The following is a 21,169-nucleotide window of genomic DNA, read 5'->3' on the forward strand; positions in this document are numbered from 1 at the left end:
ACACATATATATGGAATCTAAAAAAAAAAAAAATGGTTCTGAAGAACCTACTAGGGGCAGGACAGGAATAAAGACGCAGACATAGAGAATGGACTTGAGGATACAGGGAGGGGGAAGGGTAAGCTGGGACGAAGTGAGAGAGTAGCATTGACATATATACACTACCAAATGTAAAATAGATAGCTAGTGGGAAGCAGCTGCATAGCACAGGGAGATCAGCTGGGTGCTTCATGACTACCTAGAGGGGTGGGATAGGGAGGATGGGAGGGAGACGCAAGAGGGAGGGGATATGGAGATATATGTATACATACAGCTGATTTACTTTGTTGTACAGCAGAAACTAACACAACACTGTAAAGCAACTATACTCCAATAAAGATGTTAAAAAATAAAAAAGTAAAGTCCGTACTGCAGACAGTAAAACGTTGAATTGTCGAAAGTGGAGCTCAGTCACGTGGGAGGGAAACGAGATCCCTTCCCGAATAACAAAAAAAAGGACAAAGAAGAAAATATGAAGGGCCGAGACAGAGGATCAGTGGGCTTTGATTGAAAAAGCTGTCTCCATGTGAAAAGGAACAATAATCAAGTGCATCATCAGAGAAAACGTTTGGAGAGGAACAGGATCTGATATTCAGGCCAGAGAGGCCGTCTGTCCTGCGCGTGTGTGGCAGGGCTGGGGAGGGGTCCCTGCAAATGGACCTCTGCCAAAGCAGGAGACCTGTTGCAGATTTGAATCTGTATCCCTCGTGACGGGTGCAGCCTGGATGCTAGCTCTGGAGAACGCTCTCCCTCGGGCTTGGCTCGGCCTCCTCTCTGATGTGGCTGGGTGGGTGCGGGGAAAAAGACCACAAGGAGTCCCACCAGAATACACATGTGGTTACCTTTGAATAGGGGAGCTGTGAGTGGTATTTTTTTCCTTTTTATTTCCCTGGAATTTCCACGAGAGTAAACATTTTACTTGTTAGATCCGTAGTCCTCTTCCTTCCCTTCCCTTCGCTTCTGCTACTTATTGCTTTACACACTTTGATGTTAAGCCAGGGCCGGCTCAGGGCAGAGGAGAAGGCTGTGCCTTGAGTTCAGCTGCTTTGCTCTTTTCACTCCTGGCTTGCTCTGAGGGAGGGGGCTTTCGGGGCCGATGAGCCAGGAGGTGGCGTGTGGATGCACATCAAAGCCTGGGGTTCTCAGGGGTGGCAGGTGAACCCATCCCTCAGCCCGACTTTCTCAGCATCTTTCTTTTTTTAAGTCCCTGTGTTTTGCTCCTTTGAAAGAAATTCCACATATCTTTTTTTTATGGCTCTAAAATCTAATTTTCGGCAACAAATCTGGATCTCTGCCGTCTTGATGGATGTATCCTGTCTTTTCTGTTAAACATAATTAAATCTCTTAATAAGTCAATAGCAGATGGGAAAAGTGTTGTTCTCCATTGTTGCTAATGTATGAAGAATAATTAAAACTCATAAATAACCATAAAATAATTGGCCTTCAATGATAACATCTTTAAGTGTGTAGCATCTTAACAATTTAGAAGCCTCATTAGACATTCTCTTGGACACAGAGCCCATTTGCTGGGAACGAGTTCTGAATAAATTTTACTTATCTTCCTTTTATAGTAAGACGTTATTACTCAGTGATAATATGCAAAATAACTTCATGATGGTGATCGTTGTTTTATCTTTGTAATTACAGACATATCAAGTGGATCTGAAGCCCAATGGGTCAGAAATAATGGTAACAAATGAAAACAAAAGGGAATACATTGAGTACGTACACACATACTTACAGCCTTTCCTTTTATTAAATTGAACAGCATGTTTGGTTGCCGTCTTTTGCCAGAACAATTCGTGCAGATTATGGACACACTTTTAACAGTATGAGTTCCTTTCTGGCTTGGCCTAATAGGAAGATGAATTATGGGATGCAAAGTTTGACTTGTGTCCTGACTTCATGTTGCTGCCATACAGAGGAGCAGTGGGAGGAGAGAAAGGGGCCACTATTGAGTAACTTGGCAAATACTCTGGGAGCCTGTGGGCATCTCGTCTAAAATTGAGAATTACAACAGTGGACCAGTGTCAACAGCCAGTTGGGGTAAAATTGGGAACAACCGAAGAGAACATATTCCATCTGTCTCCTGACTTCTTTTCCATAATGAAAATGTAGGAGAAGAGTTAAAATGGATATGGAGAATTCAGCACATGCAAACATGAAGAATTGTTCCTGATGTTTGTAATTTTCTTAATCTCAGCGTCCTTTGGTGGGACAGAATGTTGAGTCCTTTGGAAATCTAGCTGTTAGGTAATTCTGGGAGTCTGTGCTGGGCAGAAGGTACAGTTGGGCAGCTTACATTTTCCTCTTTGGTATATACATATGCTTCGAGCTCACAATTCTGGTATCTTCCAAGGATTACCAGGTTGCCCTTGCTAGCCCTCGAACAGGGGCGAGGTCGGTGTTAACAGTGGTTGGCTCCCGGATCCTAGTTTCTGCTTGTCTAGTGAGTTACAGCCATGGCCTGAGCTCCTTGTTTGCATTCAGAACTCCATTTCAACAAGCCGGGTTCCGTCCTCTCTCATCACAGTTGATCACAGGACTTGAATTCAGAGAATTGGCTGAGTATCTTACCATCCTTCCTTAGCATCTACAAAAAAAAAAAAAAAACCTACTCTCCTTTCTAATTAGGAAGAATTGGAGAGTGCTGGCCTCTCTACTTAGAGACCCTGACAAAGCATGGACTTCTCCACTTGCAAGTTGAAAGCTTGCTACGCTTAATCAAAAACTAGAAGTAGGATACTACATTTCTTGCCTGTTCACCTTAATTGGCGCTTGTGCTGAACTTGGACAGTCTCCGCAAGCAGACGACGTCCTAACGGGCACTGTTGTCTTCATTCGGAAAGTGTAGACTTTGAATAGATTTTTAACAACACTCCACCCCAGGGTGACTGGGTTCGAAAGACTGAGTATTTGCACCTTGTGATACATGTTGTGCGTCATTCTTTGCAGTTAATTCTTTTAGGTTTCAAATTGCGGGGCGCCTCCGCTAGCTTCACTGCAAAAAGGAGGATAGAAATCCCCGCCTGCTCCCTGCCACCTGTATCCTCTGGTGCAAGTAGGCTATTGGGCTGGTGATGGCAGCACAGCCAGTAAAACCTGATATTCTGAGCAGTGAGTGGGCAGCAGGCTGGTCCTCGAGGGCCGTTGCCATGGTGCCACCTCGTAAGTGAGAGCCCTTTATGACAAGGTCCTTGTGCTATTTCACGACAGAATGCCTTAGGTGAAATCCAAAGTGGATTCGCCTGGCAGTAAATTCTGCTGTACACTAAATGTTGTCACAGGGAACGTGGTTTCAGTGGCTGTCTGTGACTCAAAGAGGTTTTACCATTAATCCTCCAAATGTTGGTATAAAAGTATTAGTGGTAAAATACTGATAAATTATATGTCATCCTTGAAAATCAGTACGTTGAATACTAGAATGAAATATCATATGATAAAATACGTTGTACTGGGTATTCCCCTTAAAAATATGTACATGTTTGTACATAAATGTGGGTGTGTACATATGTGGGTTTGTGTGTGTGCACGCATTATGCCCATATACGTATGTATTCAAACCCCATTTTCCCTTTTTCTCCAGACAGTCACATTTATAAAGCAGCTTTGATAAACGAAGGCTTGATCTGGGGGGAAAAAAAGAAATCAGTCTTTCTTTTGAAATCCTCAGTGAGATTTTAGGCTCCACATGTGCTCATTATTCTCGAAAGAATCAATGAATAAGCAGCATGTGCCGCAGCACTCCACCTCCCTCTCCTTGGCCACCGTCGAGCTTTTCTCCCTGCCCTGCTTAACGAGCAGCAGTCGCAGCTGGGGAGAAATAACTGCACACCAGTGATGAATGAGCAAGATGGTTAAGGGCTGTCCGTTTTCCTCCCACAGCCTAGTCATCCAGTGGAGATTTGTGAACAGGGTCCAAAAGCAGATGAACGCCTTCTTGGAGGTAAGTCGTGTTCACCGGGAGTCGTGCCTGTGCCTTTAGGTTGAAAGAGGACGGTTCTCCTCCTTGGGGGTCAGGGGGGCTGTTAGAAGCGATCACACACCCAGAGACAGGCATGGGTGTGGGACCCAGGGCAGGAACGTCAGGCCTGCACTGCTCACACCATCTCCAGTCTCCAGGGCAGGAGTGTTCAGCCACTGCACTGCCACCTTTTCGTTTGTTTTCTGTTGTTCAGTGTTTTCTGGCTTTGCTGCTCTTATTTTTTAATTTGCCTTAAATGTTTTTAAAGAGAAATCTTTACAGACTTGATCCAGAAGGGCAGGTTCCCCCACAGGGGCTAGAACCATCGTCCTGCAGTTTTTGGTGGTACCCGGGGAAGGCTGGGAGCATCTCTGCCTTTTGCTGCAGTGACAGGTTCTAAGAAATGCGAGGACTCGGGACAGTTTCCAGTCACGCCATCCCTCCGTGATAATGCCTTCCGCTTCATTGGTTGAACTTTTTTTTTTTTTTAAATCCCCTGCCCTTTCCTCGTGGCTGTCTGAAAAATTCCTCACCTTATTAAAGTGTGAAGTGGTTACTTCTCAGACCCAAGTATTTAATGTCAGTGATGCTCCCAGGCCCCTGAGGAGGGAAGCCCCTCGCAGAGAATAAGGGGGTTCCTCATTTTAAAAAACGGCTCCCTTTGACCCAAAGCGCAATTCCGTTTTAAATCCTGATAATGGGTATTAGTTACTTAAAGAGAACAAGCCCCAGCTGCACATCACAAGCTTCCGCTGAACCGATAACAGGGTTCTCGTTGGGCGATGCTCTCTTAAGTTCACCCCAGTTCAGTTACCGGCTCATGGTGAATATAGCGCCAGCCCAGGCAGAACACTCAGAAAAATTCCAGGACTTAAGGGTGAAACGTGTGAGTTAAAGGCGCTGGAGAACAGCAGGCTTCATACTGTATTTACACGAGAGACCTACCCGGCCCTGCCCCAGGTGATCACACTTTCAGAAACTGGCCACACGCGAGGCCCAGCGACACGAAGCGTCCATCCTAGACCACTGCACTAGTTAGTGGCGCCTAGCCTGGGAACCGGGGCAGGCTGTCCGTGCTCCCTGGCTCCTTTCCACCCATCACACCGCCTCCTCTCGTATTTCATCTCTGCCTTCAGCGCCTTATTTTTAAATGGTCCGCTTGCGCGTCTGTGGCCTGTGCCTTTGAGAACACCCTGACTCACAGCAATGTGTCATAAGTGGCTTTTGGAATCCGCCTGCCTGCAGCAAATCATATTTTTATAACATTTCAAAAATTACTCAAGTACCTGGATCTTCTGGAGTCTACTGCTTTTTAAATTTTTATTTTGTGACTATGCTGTTTTTATCTGAACTAAAATTACTGAATACTGTCATATAAATCATCAGTGAACAGTGTATTTTTCCTGGCTAACCAAAATAAGCTCGTTTATCCTGTAAAATTTGTCTCTTTCAAGGAAAAAGGTGTTGAGAGTGCTTTTCTTTTTTTCTTTCAGGGATTCACGGAACTGCTTCCTATTGATTTGATTAAAATTTTTGATGAAAATGAACTGGAGGTTTGTACTGTAAACATTTTGTGTAAAGCAGATTTTTTTTTTTTAAAGTATCTCATTACTTCCCAACTTGGTATTTTAGTATTCTCTGATCCGTAATGTCCCAGCGAGTAAGCTTAGGTGAATTCTACGGCGGGTCTCTTAGGGGCTTGCTTGTTTGCCGATCAGGGACCAGGGCACAGCAGAAGTAGTCACCTGCAGCTTCCTTGCCCGGGAGAGGGCAGACCAGGGGCACAGCAGACAGGGAGAGGCCCGCTGAGCTGGGGTGGCAGCACCCTGCTCCCAGGGTGGGGCTGGCTGAGGACCCCGGTCCTGCACGCACCCACCGTGGCAGCCGAATGGGGACTCGGCCAGGAGGTGAGCGTGAGCGTCCCTGAGGGGCTGTAGAGCAGGGCTCTCCGTGAAACTGAAGTGGTCTGTGCTGTGGCATGAAAGCACGGCAGAGGCCAGAAGGCAGTCGCAGGAGGTGTTTTCATGTCAGCTTGTGCCAGCTCCTTTGTGTCGGTGTGGATGAGAGCTCGGAGTCTGAAAAGCAAAGGAGTCTCTCCGCCTTTATGTTGAGAGAAACAGAAGGAGGAAGGCTTTGTCTGTTGAGAGGCTACTGACAGGACTCTGGCCATTTGTCCAATGACGTGTCTCCCGTAGACTGGCTTTTGTTCTTTTACCTTAAAATGGAAACGTCCAGATAGATGACATCACAGACATCATGTAGAGGAAGCCCTTTGTTTGGCAGGTGGGGAGACTGAGGCAGGGAGAGGTTAATGACCTCACAGGGTCTCGTCACAGTCAGGCCTATGAACCCGGTTTTCAGGCCTCTGGATTAGTTCTTTTTCCACTGTACGCTGGCGCCTCTGCGGGAATATCATTCATTTGTCCACAGGAAACCTGCCCTACGGAGGGTTAGGTAATAAGAAAAGTGGACCCAAGACTGGTAAGCCAGAGGAGCAATTATAGCGCTAGGACAGGTCTGCAGCCGTGGGCCACCAGGCAGGTGAGGTGATTGCCCTCACCTGGTGGATCGGTCTGGGAAGATGAGTTCTTGCTGTCATAAAGCACTAATTCTATTGTGGGTGGGGAGGTATTTTCAACTGTTGAGACAGATAACCTCTCAGAAGAGGAAACAGCCAGAGTAATGAAAGAGCAGACGTAAATGGAGCATACGAAAATCCACGAGCACCGAGCTGAGGTTCGAGGGGCGGGGAAGGTGACTGACTGGGACTTCTAATTTCCAGTATGAAACGTGGTGGCCTGTACAAGCTTTAGAGTCGGGGCCCCCTCGTTACCTCTCAGTCTCTGATCTGCAGAGGCAGGTAGGATGTGGAACACGTACTCCCCTTCATTTGTTTTTATGGGTCACTGGCTTATCTTGCTTTGCACGTGACGTGATGCTGGCACTGAGAAAAGGCCTTTCCTCCGGTGTGCTTCCTCGGCTTTCACGATGCGCCCTGTTTCCCTCTGGTCCCTCTCCCTCCCAGCTGCTGATGTGCGGCCTTGGCGACGTGGATGTGAACGACTGGCGACAGCATTCTATTTACAAGAACGGCTACTGCCCGAACCACCCTGTGATTCAGTGGTTCTGGAAGGTAAGGCCAGAGGCCGGGTCCTGTGCTGCCTTCCCGCGGCCTTGCTGCTGGATTTGGGGCCGTGTTGGTACCTGGCCTCCTGGGGGAGAGAAGAGGCCCGCCAAGCCAGAAGCAGCCCTCACCGCTGCTTTTCTGCAACTGTGGTGGATGGCTGTCTTGAACAGGCTACACTGTCTTCCTCGACCACCTATTAAAGTGCTTTCGTTTGAGGAAACCATTGAGTAGGATGATCCTGAAAGGCTTCAAGAATTGGAACTAGGCTTCCGCGGTGGCGCAGTGGTTAAGAATCCACCTGCTGATGCAGGGGTCACGGGTTTGATCCCTGGTCCGGGAAGATCCCACACGCTATGAATCCTAGAAAAAAGCCCGCGCGCAGCAACGAAGACCCAATGCAAGCATAAGTAAATAAATTGAAAAAAAAAAAAAAAAAGGATTGGAACTAGTCCTCCAGAGTGTGAATAAGAATGGGAGGCTTCTCAGGGCAAAAGCATGCTTTGGGGCTGACTTTTCCAAGATGCCATGTTGGTTTAAAAAACCATTTTCCCGACTTCTTTTGTTAATTCCAACAAACATTTTGATCTTTACATCTTTCAATCAAAGATGCAAATGAAATCTGATTGACTCTCTAAAGACCAGTGTTTACATCCTGTTCATCGTAGAAGAGAAGTGAAATAGTAACGAGCGGGTCCAAAGGAGAACAATAAACTGAAAGAACAATTACAGGGGAAAAAGTGCTGATTATTTACTTACAGAAATAAGAAATCGTTGACCTTGTCTTAATTTCTAAATATCTATTGTTAATAATATTTCAAGTGCAGCAGAGAAACAGAGAGAAAAGGAAGAAATCCTTCAAATCCTAAAATCTTAGTCCAACTTTCGCTCAGCCTTGATTTTGGATATATTTTTTTTAATATCAGTTCAAGTAACTTTACCAGTGAAGCCAACTCAATTCTTAGAATAATTCAGATATGTAAGATACACAGATTATTTCAGAAGCCTAGCCTGGCCTCTGTTTTTCTTTCTTTTTCTAAAATGTTGTCTTTAGAGAATTTAGCTACAGTCAAATATCCTGCCTCATAACCTGGGTTCCCCCTCTCAAACTGTGTGTATTTCTAACTGGCCCAGGGGGACCAGCAAGCCTCACATACAGAAACATGAGCTCAGTGCCATCAACGAGTGTGCTTTTTTTTTTTTTTTTTTTTTTTAATTTATTTTTGGCTGCGTTGGGTCTTCCTTGCTGTGCGGGGCTTTTCTCTAGCTGCAGCGAACAGGGGCTCCTCTTCGTTGCGGTGCGTGGGCTTCTCATTGCGATGGCTTCTCTTGTTGTGGAGCACGGGCTCTAGGCGCGCGGGCTTCAGTAGTTGTGGCACGCAGGCTTCAGCAGTTGTGGTTCGCGGGCCCCAGAGCGCAGGCTCAGTAGTTGTGACACATGGGCTTAGTTGCTCCGCGGCATGTGGGATCTTCCCGGACCAGGGATTGAACCCGTGTCCCCTGCATTAGCAGGCAGATTCTTAACCACTGTGCCACCAGGGAAGTCCCAAGTGTGCTTTTTTTTAACCACTTATTTTGACCAGTTGGCAGAAGAAGAAAGAGACATTGTGATCACTCAGTCTGAGGTTGCAGAGGCCAGTATTGTGATGGCCATAAAAAAAAAATTTTAAAAAAAAGTTTGCAGAGTCAACTGTCTAGGTCTCCCACTGCACTATAAATAAGATGAAGTTTTGCCCGTCTGCACTGCAGTAGACGTGCCTCGTGTTACATGAGCGTAATGACCTTCTGCCTCCGTTCGTAGGCTGTGCTGCTGATGGACGCTGAAAAGCGTATCCGGTTACTCCAGTTTGTCACAGGGACGTCCCGAGTCCCTATGAATGGATTTGCCGAACTTTACGGTGAGCAGGGTACCGTTAGACTTCGTCCTCCCACCGTGAGTCTCTACCCAGGCATCCGCTGTGACCCCAGAAGACTCTGCCTCCCAGGCTTCTAGCCATGTGGGTTTCACCTGGACCCAACAGACATACATCACGGAAAGAGATGGGGCAGCGTGCCGTCACCTCAGCTGTCTGTGCAGTTTCCTGTATATAAAAGCAGGGGGTTGTTTTTGATTTTTGTTTTTATACAGAGAGCCATAAGGTTGGTCTTCTCGTTTTTCTTTCTCTTTTGTTTTGTTTTTTGGTATATCTTCAAAAAACAACTAGATTTTGCAGAATCTTCCATGTGGTTGTAAACTGAACGTTGAAAGCACTCCTCCCCTCCATGAGGCAGAATTCTTCAGGGCTTACTATAGATGAAAAAATCACTCTCTGCTCTACATATTAAAGGTCATCACGTTTCAGTTTTTCCCCCAGAAGTAGTTTGAAATTTAAACTTCCAGGGTTGGGTTGCAAGGCCATGGTTGTCTGCACATCGTTACGTTATTGTGTCGGCTCTGTTCAGCTTGGTGCGATTCCATTCTGATGGCGACACAGAGTGTGTGCCCTGAGGTCGTGCAGACCCTTTGCGTCCCCCGTTGTTAAATACTGACTGTGACGTCACAGCCACAGAGGGTGTCCCAAGGCTCACCCCCAGGCCCGCCCTGCCCACCCCTCCCTTTCCTTCAGCCCCTCCTTTGTCTTGTTCTACTGCCTTGAGCACTCTTAGCATTTCTTTTTCTTCCTTTTTTTTTTTTTGTCTAGGTTCCAATGGTCCTCAGCTGTTTACAATAGAGCAATGGGGAAGTCCTGAAAAACTGCCCAGAGCTCACACATGGTGAGTGACGGAAAACCACACAGTTGTTGACAGACAGTATTTTAAAACGCTTAGCTGAGTGTGATGCTGGGCAACAGGCTAGAGTGCTACTTTCCCTGACCATTCAGCGTTTAGAGTATGAACTGTCAGTGATACAGGTGAAAATATAGATTGTGCAGCAATGCTGATGAAATTAAGCCACCCAAGATTTGAATGGGCCCGGTCTTTTTGATATGTGAAGGGTTAAATCCCCCTTCCTGCTTCCTGTGGGGAGTTCCTCCTCCAAACCCCATCCTTCCGTAATTATTCTGGAAAGCGGAGATTTCACTGTATATTCTCCCTATGTGGATACGACCGCTCCCAGCCTCTGAACAGATTGAGTTTTTACCCCAACCTTAAATGGTTTAGAACCATGGATGAAATTCCCTTCGGCAACAGGTTTTTAAAAGGCCTTCCATGTCCACCCAGAACCCATAAGTCTTTGAGATTTAGCAACGTGCGTGTGGCCAGAGGAGTGTCAGAGGTCCGACCAAGGACCCCTGCTCAGGGAGGCACGTGCGGGGCACGGCTGCGCTCAGAAGGCCTCCAGGTGCAGGGCGGGAAGGAGGCCTTCCTGGAGGGGAACCCCAAGGAGTTTCGTGAAACCCAGCACAGAGGCGACCTCAGGAGCTCTCAGGGAGCTCCTGCCACTCCGGCTCCCGCGTCCCCGGGGTTGGTCACCCCACAGGATTGGATTTCTTGCTCTTAGGAAGCAGGTGGACGGGGAGCCCTGTGGATGGTCAGCACCCAGCATCCTCCTTTCCCACGGGAACTGGGGCTGCCGGAGCCGCTGGGCCGTCCTGTTGCTGCCCGGCGCAGCTAGGAGAGAGGTCTCATCAAGGTGCTTTTGTGGAAGGTGGGCTGTGAAAGGCCTTTTGCTTCGACTCCCTCGCCTCGCCGGAAAGCACGTTTTTGCCCATTTATACCATTCGTAGGACTCTGAGCGGGGTGGATGTGGTCCCTGCCCGTTGGCACCGGGAGAGCAGGCTGACTCGCGCTGAAACTGGCCAATCGCCAGAGCAGCCGGTCTCCCTTGATCCTCTGCCTTCATTCTTGCGGGTAGGACGTTTTGGCCGTGGAGCTTTTATTCCAAACGATATCAGTCAGGTGTCGCTTTCTGGGCTCAGTAGCCTTCATCTGAAAGGCAGCCAGCACTGAACCGAGCCCCAGCAGTGGCGGGATGGGGGGGCAGAGCTCCCAAACTCAGCTGGAGGAAGAGCTGCGTCCCTGGGCGTGGCTGTCCTGTGCGGGTCAGACCCTTAACCTTGATGGCAGCCTGAAGTACACCGTTAGCACTCCTGTGGGCTCTTGGGAAGCTTCCTCGTGACCCCGTAGCTCACAGGCTCCCAAATCCTGTGATTTGAACTCGGGTCTGCCAGGATTCCAGTCTGCACCCTGACCACTTCGGTTAACCTACTGCCTCAGTGGTACGGTTCACTTTCTTTCCAGACTCTGCAAAGAGAAACGAGTAATTGAGTGTCCCTCCCATGACCCTCTGTGGCCCTATAGACAGGTACCTTGCTGTCGGATTCTTCTCCTGTTTCGGAGTTCACGTGCTGAGCCACCACTAAAATACGGTGCTGCCCAGATAAGACCCTGAACTCAGCGGTTCTCAACCTTGGCTACACATTGGAACCACCAAGAGAGCATTAAAAAAAAAATACTGGTGCTGGGGTGCCACTTCCGGAGATTTTGACCTAGTTGGTCTGGTGTGTGATCTGGGCTGTGGGATTTTCAGAACTGCCCAGGTGGGTGGTGGGTTGGTGAGGAGAGCTAGGGTTTAGAATCGTTGCTCTCCCTTAGGAAGGACAGAGGTCTACACACAGGAGGGAAGCAACCCCGCCGGCTCTGACCAAAGCCTCGCTGCTTCTCTCTGTGTCACAGGATTAAAGCATTCAAAGAGTTTTTTCAATGATACTCTCCCCAGACGAAGAGGAGAGCGCTAGTCCTACTGAAGCCACACTGGCTGGTGGGGTGGGACTTACTCTGTTTTCTCCGCTGTGGCTTTCCTTCTGTCCAGCCCCGGCTCCCGCTGTAATGTAGGAAACAGGCGCTTTGCTGACTGCTTCACAGCGACAGCCGTATATGTGGCTACGTAAAACCTAGCCACATGTATGTTTAATCTCTTCCATGTTTTATGAAAATATAAAATACACAATTAAGCTTCAAAATTAAAACCTGATTTACTGGGAGAGCGAGGGCTGGTGGAGCTGGTTCTCTCTGAGCTTTCATGAAACTCTCAGATGTAATTGCTGAGTGTCTTAACACCAAAGGGCTTCATTCCTCTGTTCTGTCGAAGGTCACTGCTGGGATATTTAAAATTCCGCTTTACTAAGAATCACAGACCCACCTAAAAATAATCTCCTTTGGCCCACATATCTTCCACACGACGAGGCTGAAGCCACTGAGGGTGATGAGGTCACACAGCTAGTTGGTGGCAGGCCAGCCCTGTCTCCCGACGTCAGAAGTAACGGTAACACTTATTAAGCACCACTGTGTCCCAGGCGTCATCCTAAGCACTTCATGTATATTAACCCGTATCACCGTCACAACGACGCTAAAAGGTGGGTCATGTTACTGCCTTCTTCTTACAGAGGAAGAAACTGAGGCACAGAGCGCTAACGTAATTCCAAACCTCAGCTCTTGACATTCCCCTGTTTGCCTCTCTCTCCATTACTCCAGTATTTCTCAAACTTGAATAATGTATGGACCTTTTTTAAAGGGGAAAAATGGCCACAGATCCTTGAAACCCCACAGGGATTGCAGGCCCTGGACTGTGAAATACCAGCTTAAAATCAAGACGACCGCCACCTCTTCTTTTAAGTATAGCCTGCCGAAGTGGAATTCTGTCTCTATCACTGGTGAAATGATGTTTGAAATCATTATCATGATGAAAACCAAAAATTGGAAACTTCTTTTAGACTTACTCCTTCAGGATTCCTGGGTTTCTGAGACCTCTGGTTTGAGAAGCACAGTGTTCTGCTCTGCTGTGTCTTTTGATGTTTGGTGACTATGAAAAAAAAAAATCTCAGAGCTCAGTGTGTCTTATTAAATACTTTAGGGGTTGTTAAAGGGCCCACCACGGACGTGTGTCTGTTTCTTATTGCTGCTGATAATCATTAGCTTTTAAAACATAAGAAGTTGTTTTGCTCGTGCTTGGAAACCTATGTCAGTGCCAGGAGGGAGCAGTTTTAAATGCTGAGGCAGCAGAAGCAGGTCTGGGCTTTGGAGCCAGCCTGGGGCTGAATCCTGGCTCTACCGCTTACTGTGTGACCTTGGGCAAGTTACCCAACCTCTCTGTGCCTCGAATTCCTCCTCTATAAATAGGGATGAGGCAGTACCTACCTTACAGGCTGGTTGCTAGGATTCACTGAGGTGATAGATGAAAAGTCCTTAATGGTTCTGGCACGGGGCAAATGCTCCACAAATGTTAGCTCTTACTAAAGCATCACGAACGAAGGCACGTGTGTACGTGTGTGTGTGCGTGTGGCCATCGTCATGACAGGTGCCCGCCAGCAGCCCACCTGCACGGGCACCAGTTCTGTGTCTGGGGCTCTAGCTCCTCGTGCCCAGTGGGGGCCGGCGGTGAATGGTATGTGAGTGATGGCAATGGTCGCTGGCTCTGGGGCTTGCTGTGTGCCAGACCCCCTTTATACGTTCTGATCTGACCCTCCCAGCACTCTGCAGCAGTCTCTCCATTTCACAGAAGAGCAGACAGATTTAGGGACGGAGGTGACTTGTCTGAGGTCACACAGCTGGCAGGTGGCAGAGACAGACTTTGAACTCAGTCCCATGGACAAGTACAATCCTTTGCTCACAGAGGTCTGGAGACCTCACTGTCACTGAGGTGACTTGTAACACCCCTGCCAAAGCCTCAAGGTTTGTAGCGGCTTTTTATAAATGAGGCTTTTCACTCCACGTGTTGATGACTTGCCTGACTTTGGTTAGAGGATAGCTCAGTGTTGGGGTCCCAGAGCTGCAGGCAGCCTGGGTTCTGGTCTCGCATCTGCGGTGCTGTCAGGGGTGAGACCTGGGGCATATTGACCCACCGCTGGGCTCCGGGACCCACATCTGCAGAATTGAGAAAACATAACGTGCCTCACAGGGCTGCGCTAAAAACAAAGCGATGTGCTACGTGGAGAAGCACTGGGGCTTCCTAAAATAGTGTCGAATGAAGGAGAGCGTTAAAAACAGATGCAGCCTCAGTTCATCCTGCTGCGGAAGTTCTTTGTGTTTCAAGGGTTTTGACATCTCTGTGTGTATGTCAGTTACCTTGCCTGTCTTGTCTCCCTTCCTGGCAGGGTTTTCCAGGATCCACATTTGGTCCCAGTAGAGAGGTTTCATGGGCAATTAGAAAATTCTTTTCTCTTCCCCCGTAGGTTAATAGAGCATGTTTGGTGTGGCCAGTGTCATCGCTGGAATTTACTTTTTGATAATCAGCAATATTTTTGCTAGTTGAGACTTTTACATCCTCTTGCTGGAACACCAAGTGCCCCCTTAGCCAAATCTAGGAAGTGCTGGGGTAACTAAAGGGCAGTGATGATGGCTTTTTACCTATGCTTTCTTGTTAACTTCTGCAGCTTTAATCGCCTTGACTTACCTCCATATGAAACCTTTGAAGATTTACGAGAGAAGCTTCTCATGGCTGTGGAAAATGCCCAAGGATTCGAGGGGGTGGATTAAGCGCCCCCTGCCTCGGGAGGGTTGTTCTTCATGCAAGTCTTGCTTGCACTTTTGCATTCGCCTAACAGACTCTGCAGAGACGCTGGCAGAGAGCAGCGCACGGCGCGGGCTCCTGGAGCAGAGGCTTCGCCCGCGACTTGCCCACGCGCCAACATGGGAACCCAGTCCCAGGTCGCGTTCCTGCATTTTCCACCACAAATTACCAACTGGTTGATGTGTATACTAATTACATTTTAGGAGGACTTATTCTATTTATGTTGTGCCTCTGTAGGCCAAGCCCTTAATAAATATTTTACATACTTTATAATGACAGCGAATGGAATTAATCACTCTACAGGTATAGTATTACAACTCATGTTTACTTTTTAAAATGATTTAGACCGATTTGCAGATTTTATTTCACTACAATTAAAGATGTCTCATGTACTTGGAAAAGTGAGCATACTATTTTTTTTGTATTTGAATTTCACGCCAGGTTTAATGTCGGTGACATTTTTATTTTTAAAGTACTTGGACAGCCCCACGCCCTACCTGATTAGCATTGGAAGAATGACTTTTGTCCAAAAGCCTTCTACAGACAAATACTTGGAGAGAATTTAAACCATAACATTAGGCATCATGACGATTTTTTCCATGCTCAGAATGAAAACAAACTGGATAATTACGTTTTTTGTACAAATTTAGCATAATAGCTGCAGGCTGAGAGAATTGTAATATAGCATGACAAAATTTGTGTTGACTTGAAGGAATCACACCATTATTCCTTAGAAGTAATTACGTGTGCTAGAACACATTTGAGGCAGGGTTGGACTATCATTTCTCGTAAGAGAAGTTACTTAACCCTTCCTGCTGCTGTACAGTCCTTCTTCTGTCATATCTTCCTCTTTGCTGTTCTCAGTAGAGACACTTGAATGAAACTTGGCACTGCGCGATTTGAAACTGTGGGAACCAGGCCTGTGCAGTCTCCTGTTTGTACACGTTTGCTGACGGTAGCTAAATAACCAACTTTTGTTCTAACCGCGCCAATTCTGAAGGCACTTTATGTACGACATGGAGGTCATATCTGGTTTCTGGGTTTTTTTTTTGTCATGAGCATTGACTGTGATGCTGATTTCTTCCCTCTGCACACACCTTTCCGGTGCAATATCTATCAATTGTGAATCTGGCTGCTGGTGTATAAAACCTGGCTGTAAAGCTGAGCCTACAGACCTGTCCTCACCAATCGTTTTGTGATTTCTATGCCACTGCAAAGATTAACAGACAGCTAATCTAACCGGGTTTTGTTCCCAGTGACATGTTGCATGCTTCCATACCATGTACTGCCCAAGTTGTGTCCGCTGTGTGCTGGATTAAAAGTGCGAGAGAAGACTTGATTTGATCCCCTGACGTCCGGCTCTTCAGCTGGTCCTGGCGGGGATGGAGGGTTCTGTGGAATTCGATTCTTGGCCGCTTGTGAGTCCTTATTGCAGAATTCTGTCATGTTTTGAGAGAACGCCTGAGGCAGGGCGGGAGTCCAGCAATCCTGCTGTCCTTCTTAACCTGTGTTGTCCTAGACCCGTGGTGGCAGTCGGGGGACAGTAGCCATCTCACCTCCTGCCAGTTGTAGGTAAGACAATGAAATCGTGGTTTCAGGGCCTCCGTTTAGGATCTTTTGGCGTTAGAAACTCAATGTACCCCGGCTCTGGGCGGCTTGTGGGAAGCCACGAATGTCTGTGAAGGAGTTTTCTGAAGGGGTGCAGAGGCCTAGGTGTCTAAAAGAAGGTGGATTTCTACAGAGCTGAGGATTGTTCCCTTTTCATATTGATTTTTTAAAATCCAGTAGTGATCAGCAAACCTAGATATTGAATAATTAGAAAAAACAATATTGTTCATTATTTTTACCTATTGGTGGGATTTTTTTCCCATCACTCAGTGTAACAGATGTCTCAGTGGCAAACCTCCCCCTTCTTGTAGCCCCTCAAGTCCAGACTCGGCTTTCTTTTTATGACTTATGCCAAAGCCTGGGAGAGCAGTATGCTTGGATGGGTTCTGAGAGTGAGTGTGTAATTATAGGGGGAGAAATCCAACGATTCTTGTCTAAGAACTGGGATTCTTCTGTCTTTTTGTAAACTGTATATTCCAAAAAATCAGAATATTCACTAAATGCAAATTAGGCAAAGTATTGAAAATAAGAAAGAAAACCCATCCTGAGATAATTTCTGTGCCAAGAACAGATAAGAATTACCGAAATAGACCCCCATGAATACTTGAAAGGCAGTAACTGTGAATGACAGTTCAGCTCATCTATCCCTTAATATCTGATTTCAGTGACAGCTCAAAAGTGCTGGGTCTAGAGTTTGTTTGGGGGTTTTGGTTTTCTTTTTTTTAATCCAAATAACGTTCCCTAGTTTTCATCAATTCTCAGCGTCTCACTCTTTGTCTAAAATAGTCACCTGTCTTGTTTTCTCTCAATCCTGATGACCACTTTCCATCACCTTGATGACGTAATCACAGAAGGCAGTAAGGAGAATGCACTGCATGTGGAGTAGGCTGCCGGGCGGTCCCTTGGGCCTCTGCTCCGGTCAGCAGGCCTGGGAGAGGACGGCAGGACGGCGGTGTCACCTCATCTAGTTGTCCTTAGCAGTGACGCTACTCCGCAGTCCAGGGTCTCTTAGAGTCTCTGTTTTCTTAGAAATTAACCTGAATCTAGCTTCTTCAGTTCCCTGAAAAAGAGTTGTTATGGGCCATCTTGCCTTGAGGTTAAGAAGTAAGTGCCCGAGTTTACATATCGCATGTTGAATGTCTTTTAAACATCAGTTATCACAGCCACCTGTAAAAGTCCTGGGTATTTCTATTTCTGACTCTTGTCAGCCTAAAGATGAATTTGGAAAGTCCACCCCGTGGGATTAGCTTCAGATAGTGTGCTGCTTTTCTACCTGCTGCCTCTGGAACAGGAAACAATGAGGCATTTGTCTCAGTGCTCTTTCTTTTTTCCTGAAGTACTTGCCATTATTTACCAAAGGCCCATTGGTAGCTAACATCAAATACTCCCTAAGGTCAGATGACAGGTGCTTAAAGCAACCTGACATGGATTTTTCCTCCCACATAAGGATGCAGTGACAGATTCTGAGAGAAATGGTTTGCAAAATATTTGAACCACTTCCTACATCTCACATTGTTAAATAGAACAATTAGATTTGCTGCATATGAACTTTGCTTTTCAAGAGAGCCAATTTGGAACTGGCGAGATCACACAGCAGTGGTACATGTTGTCTAACAGTTACTAATTGTTCCACACGTGACTCAAGTATTTTCCTAGGTCTTGTATCTCACCTCTGAAATTACAGAATCTATGAAGAGAGTCTGGGTTAATCAGTTCTCAAGCCCCTACCCAGGCCCTGTGCTAGCGCTCCTCTTTGTTTGCTCTTTCCTCCTCACCCTGACTCTGCACCCCTGTACTGACTCTGGTGTCATTTTCTGCCTTGCCAGTAGGGGGCACTGCTGTGCAGGGTAATTGCCTGGCCTGCTCCCTTCCTGACCCCCAGGAGGTCCCGCACTACCTCCGTCTTATTCAGACTTCAGGGTACATCTTGATAAGTCAAGTCGAAACTGCCAATTTTAGGGCTGAGATGTGTTTTTTTAAAAATCCTTATAGACTCCACTTTGTACTTTAGATTTTAAAACTGGGAAGAAAATGTGACATACTTTGGACCACTTTTTTTAATTTATCGAAGCCTTAATGAACAGTGTATATACATTTGCCTACACACACACCCCGACCCCAGAGTGTTTTCAGTGCGTCGGAGACAAAGCTGTAGCATTAGGATGTGAGCTGGTATGTTTCATAGGAAAGGAGAGCTTTCTGTTGGTATGGAATTTTCCAAGAAAACCTCTCATTAGACCGCTCCCCTTCGTCAAAGGTGTTAGATGCAGAGCAACGCATGTTTAAGATGCATGTCTTTTTGTTGGTTGGTTTTGTGTTTGTATGAGTAACGATAGAATATATCAAAATTGGCGACAGACCTCTGTGTACTACCTTCTCAACCTGTATCAGTGCATTGTAAGCCTTCTCATGACCATGACCCTGTGTCCACAGACATCTGTGCTCCTATATAAACCAGTTTGCCCCTCTTTCTCAGACTAATTTCACCTAGATTGTCACAGTTTCCTTCATGTTAACTTTGCGTATCTTTGTGCTTCCTTCACTACTATGTATGTAATATATATACGTACATATGCTGTCCAAATATATCTTTACGTATTTGTATAGCATTTTTACACCTACCTTGAGGAATCTGGTTTCGAAAGGGAGTGAGAGTTTAGTCCCTTCTACAGTTTCCTCCAAGCTGTGTCCTGAGAATTCTGACCCTCAGAGCCTGAGAGCACCCCAGGAAGATGATGATATAATATGCCGTCATCTCTTAACTCAGCATCTATTATCAAACGAAACATGAAAAAACAGTGACTTTTAAGGTGAAAAAAAGTTTCAAGCATTCCAAATGAATTCTAAATGTTTCATAACTTTTTGTTATAAACCCACCTCCTGATATAAAGCCAAGTACCATTTGATACAGTGATTAAAAACCAAACAACTTGGAAATTTTTTAAAAGACAACGTATGGATAAATGGTCATTTTCACAATCAGAATAGCTGTAAAATACTGTTGAATTTGATACAGACAGAAAACGTTTAGTTGAAGGACAAATCCTTTTTGCTTTTCATTTTTCTTGAGAGATCTAAAGAGAAATTGTGGATTGTTTTCCTGACAGCAAAAGAGTAATGTGACAAAATGAAGTCGTTGTAAAGAAGTGATGCAACTTGTCAAATATTTAATAAAGAATTATGGAAGCTGGAACTTTTTCTACATCAAGTATTACGGGTTGTCTGATTTAAAGCTTCTTTGTGAGTGCATCGCCTTAATTGTCTCAGGGAGGTTATTTAAATGTCTGCAGATTTATAGATAGTATGTTCACTCCCTTAATCTCCCTAGAAGTTTCACATCTTTAAAAACATCATTAAAGGCTGCCCAGAACACATGGCTTGAGCTTAATGGGATGCACCTCTATTCTTATCCATCTGTCTTTTTATTAAATTTGAGAATTAATGACTTGATGGATTACCCAAGTGGTAATATAAAGTCCATTCCTTAAAAGGCATATTTCACCTCTAGTTTTCATCTGACTAACCCTCAATTTATGTCAGTTAATGAGACTCAGTAATGAAGCTCAAGATGGTTCTCAGAAGGGAGATGCTATCAAAATCCAGATCTCATGTCAATTCCCTGATAAAACACGTAGACTCCTCAAATTTGTTTCCCTTTTTCTTTAGTGCCTAAGCCTCCTCTGATGGCCTTAACTTGTCCCCTCCGGGACTGCCAGGAGGTAACATCCAAATCAGGACATAATTGCATCCTGGTTTCTTGCGACTTGTCTCTTTCAGGCAGCAGTAGATGGTATCTCGCTGGAAAGGTATCGACAGCCTTCTGAGTTCCTGCGGCCTCCTGCAGCCTTACAGGAACAGACAAGGAAGGTACCGGCAGATAGAGCCACTCTGAACTTGTATATGCTCATTCTCAGAGAAAAACACAAATGATGAGATATATGAAATAGGAATAAATCATCATGCATCAGTTACACAGTTGCTAAGTTAGTAAGCTCTTAACCTGCTCTGAAGTCCAAGAGTGATCTAGGCACTTCTGAAACTCTAACGTCCCTGGTAAAAGCTGGTGGTGAGCATGGGTATCCAGGGATTCTCATCGCTGTGGTTGGCTCTGGGGAACCACGTTCAAAGGGGTCCCTGGACATAAGAGGGCAGATGCCACTTTTCTGTCCCTTTGGTGCGCCCTCATCTGGGAGACAACACTTCTCAAAACTGAGTTTCCAGAGGACGCGGGCTGTGGGATCTCTAAGCAAGTATTTATAGGACTTAAATTGGACATGAAAACAAAATGATGGTGACTTTTATTAAGACCCAATACGGACCCCTTCGTAAGTGGGCTGCAGGACCCTGGCCCCAACTCGGGACACCCACTGGTGGGGACCGAGCAGGGGGGGAACCAAGATTCCCTTTGTAGGGCTGAGCTCAGGCCCAGCCTGAGGAAGAGGTGAGTCAGTCCGGTCAGCCTGTCACCTTCCTGCTCAGCCCCTTTGTAACACCCCAGCTCCTCCCCAGCCAGTGTCCCCAGGCTGTGCCTCCTTCCCTTTCCCTATGAATCCCACATCCATCCTAGCAGCAAGTCACAGGTGGCAGAGGATGAACTCAATGGAAAGCAGTGGAGAGGCCGCCCTCTGCCCCTGGGCAAAGCGGCATCTCCCCTCAGCTGGGCCTTGGGGTCGGGGTGCCCTCAGCACCCGGGGCCTCAGGGAGGAGGTCGGAGGCCCCAACCGCACGTGCATCAGCACAGCCCAGGCCCCCTCGCTCATGGCTCCTCTGTGTCCGCTTGCTGGACTTGCTGTTATCTTGAAGTCTGAGCTGCCTGCTCTGACTTAATCCCGTCCTTGGCCGGGTGTCCAGCCAACTTGCCGCTTCAGGCGCTCCCGTAACACATCGATGGGGCACCGTCACCTGCGTTTCTGCAGCCTCGGGGCATCGCTCAGCGTAGGAACAG

The 21,169-nt window shown here is 46.6% G+C and overlaps 1 protein-coding gene and 1 long non-coding RNA gene across 13 annotated transcripts in view; one reads left to right on the forward strand and one right to left on the reverse strand.

The window, feature by feature from the left end:
- The window catches only part of NEDD4L (NEDD4 like E3 ubiquitin protein ligase), a 339,936-nt gene extending 320,946 nt beyond the window's left edge, over positions 1 to 18,990 (forward strand). For all 12 annotated transcript variants that reach the window (XM_036874900.1, XM_036874901.1, XM_036874903.1 and 9 more), the window contains 7 exons: positions 1,687 to 1,760; positions 3,925 to 3,985; positions 5,497 to 5,556; positions 7,029 to 7,136; positions 8,929 to 9,025; positions 9,809 to 9,881; positions 14,480 to 18,990. In XM_036874900.1, coding sequence (XP_036730795.1) covers positions 1,687 to 1,760; positions 3,925 to 3,985; positions 5,497 to 5,556; positions 7,029 to 7,136; positions 8,929 to 9,025; positions 9,809 to 9,881; positions 14,480 to 14,582 — 576 coding nt within the window. In that variant the 3' untranslated portion in view covers positions 14,583 to 18,990. The remainder of the gene's footprint in view (positions 1 to 1,686; positions 1,761 to 3,924; positions 3,986 to 5,496; positions 5,557 to 7,028; positions 7,137 to 8,928; positions 9,026 to 9,808; positions 9,882 to 14,479) is intronic.
- Positions 15,657 to 19,444, reverse strand: LOC118906931. The gene is made up of 2 exons (XR_005022624.1): positions 18,847 to 19,444; positions 15,657 to 17,284 (listed from the first exon to the last, which is right to left on the reverse strand). It is a non-coding gene; the product is annotated as an uncharacterized LOC118906931 (long non-coding RNA).
- Positions 19,445 to 21,169: the final 1,725 nt, after the last annotated feature.

The sequence above is a fragment of the Balaenoptera musculus genome, chromosome 14, assembly GCF_009873245.2.
Source record: "Balaenoptera musculus isolate JJ_BM4_2016_0621 chromosome 14, mBalMus1.pri.v3, whole genome shotgun sequence".
Taxonomy (NCBI): Eukaryota; Metazoa; Chordata; class Mammalia; order Artiodactyla; family Balaenopteridae; genus Balaenoptera; species Balaenoptera musculus.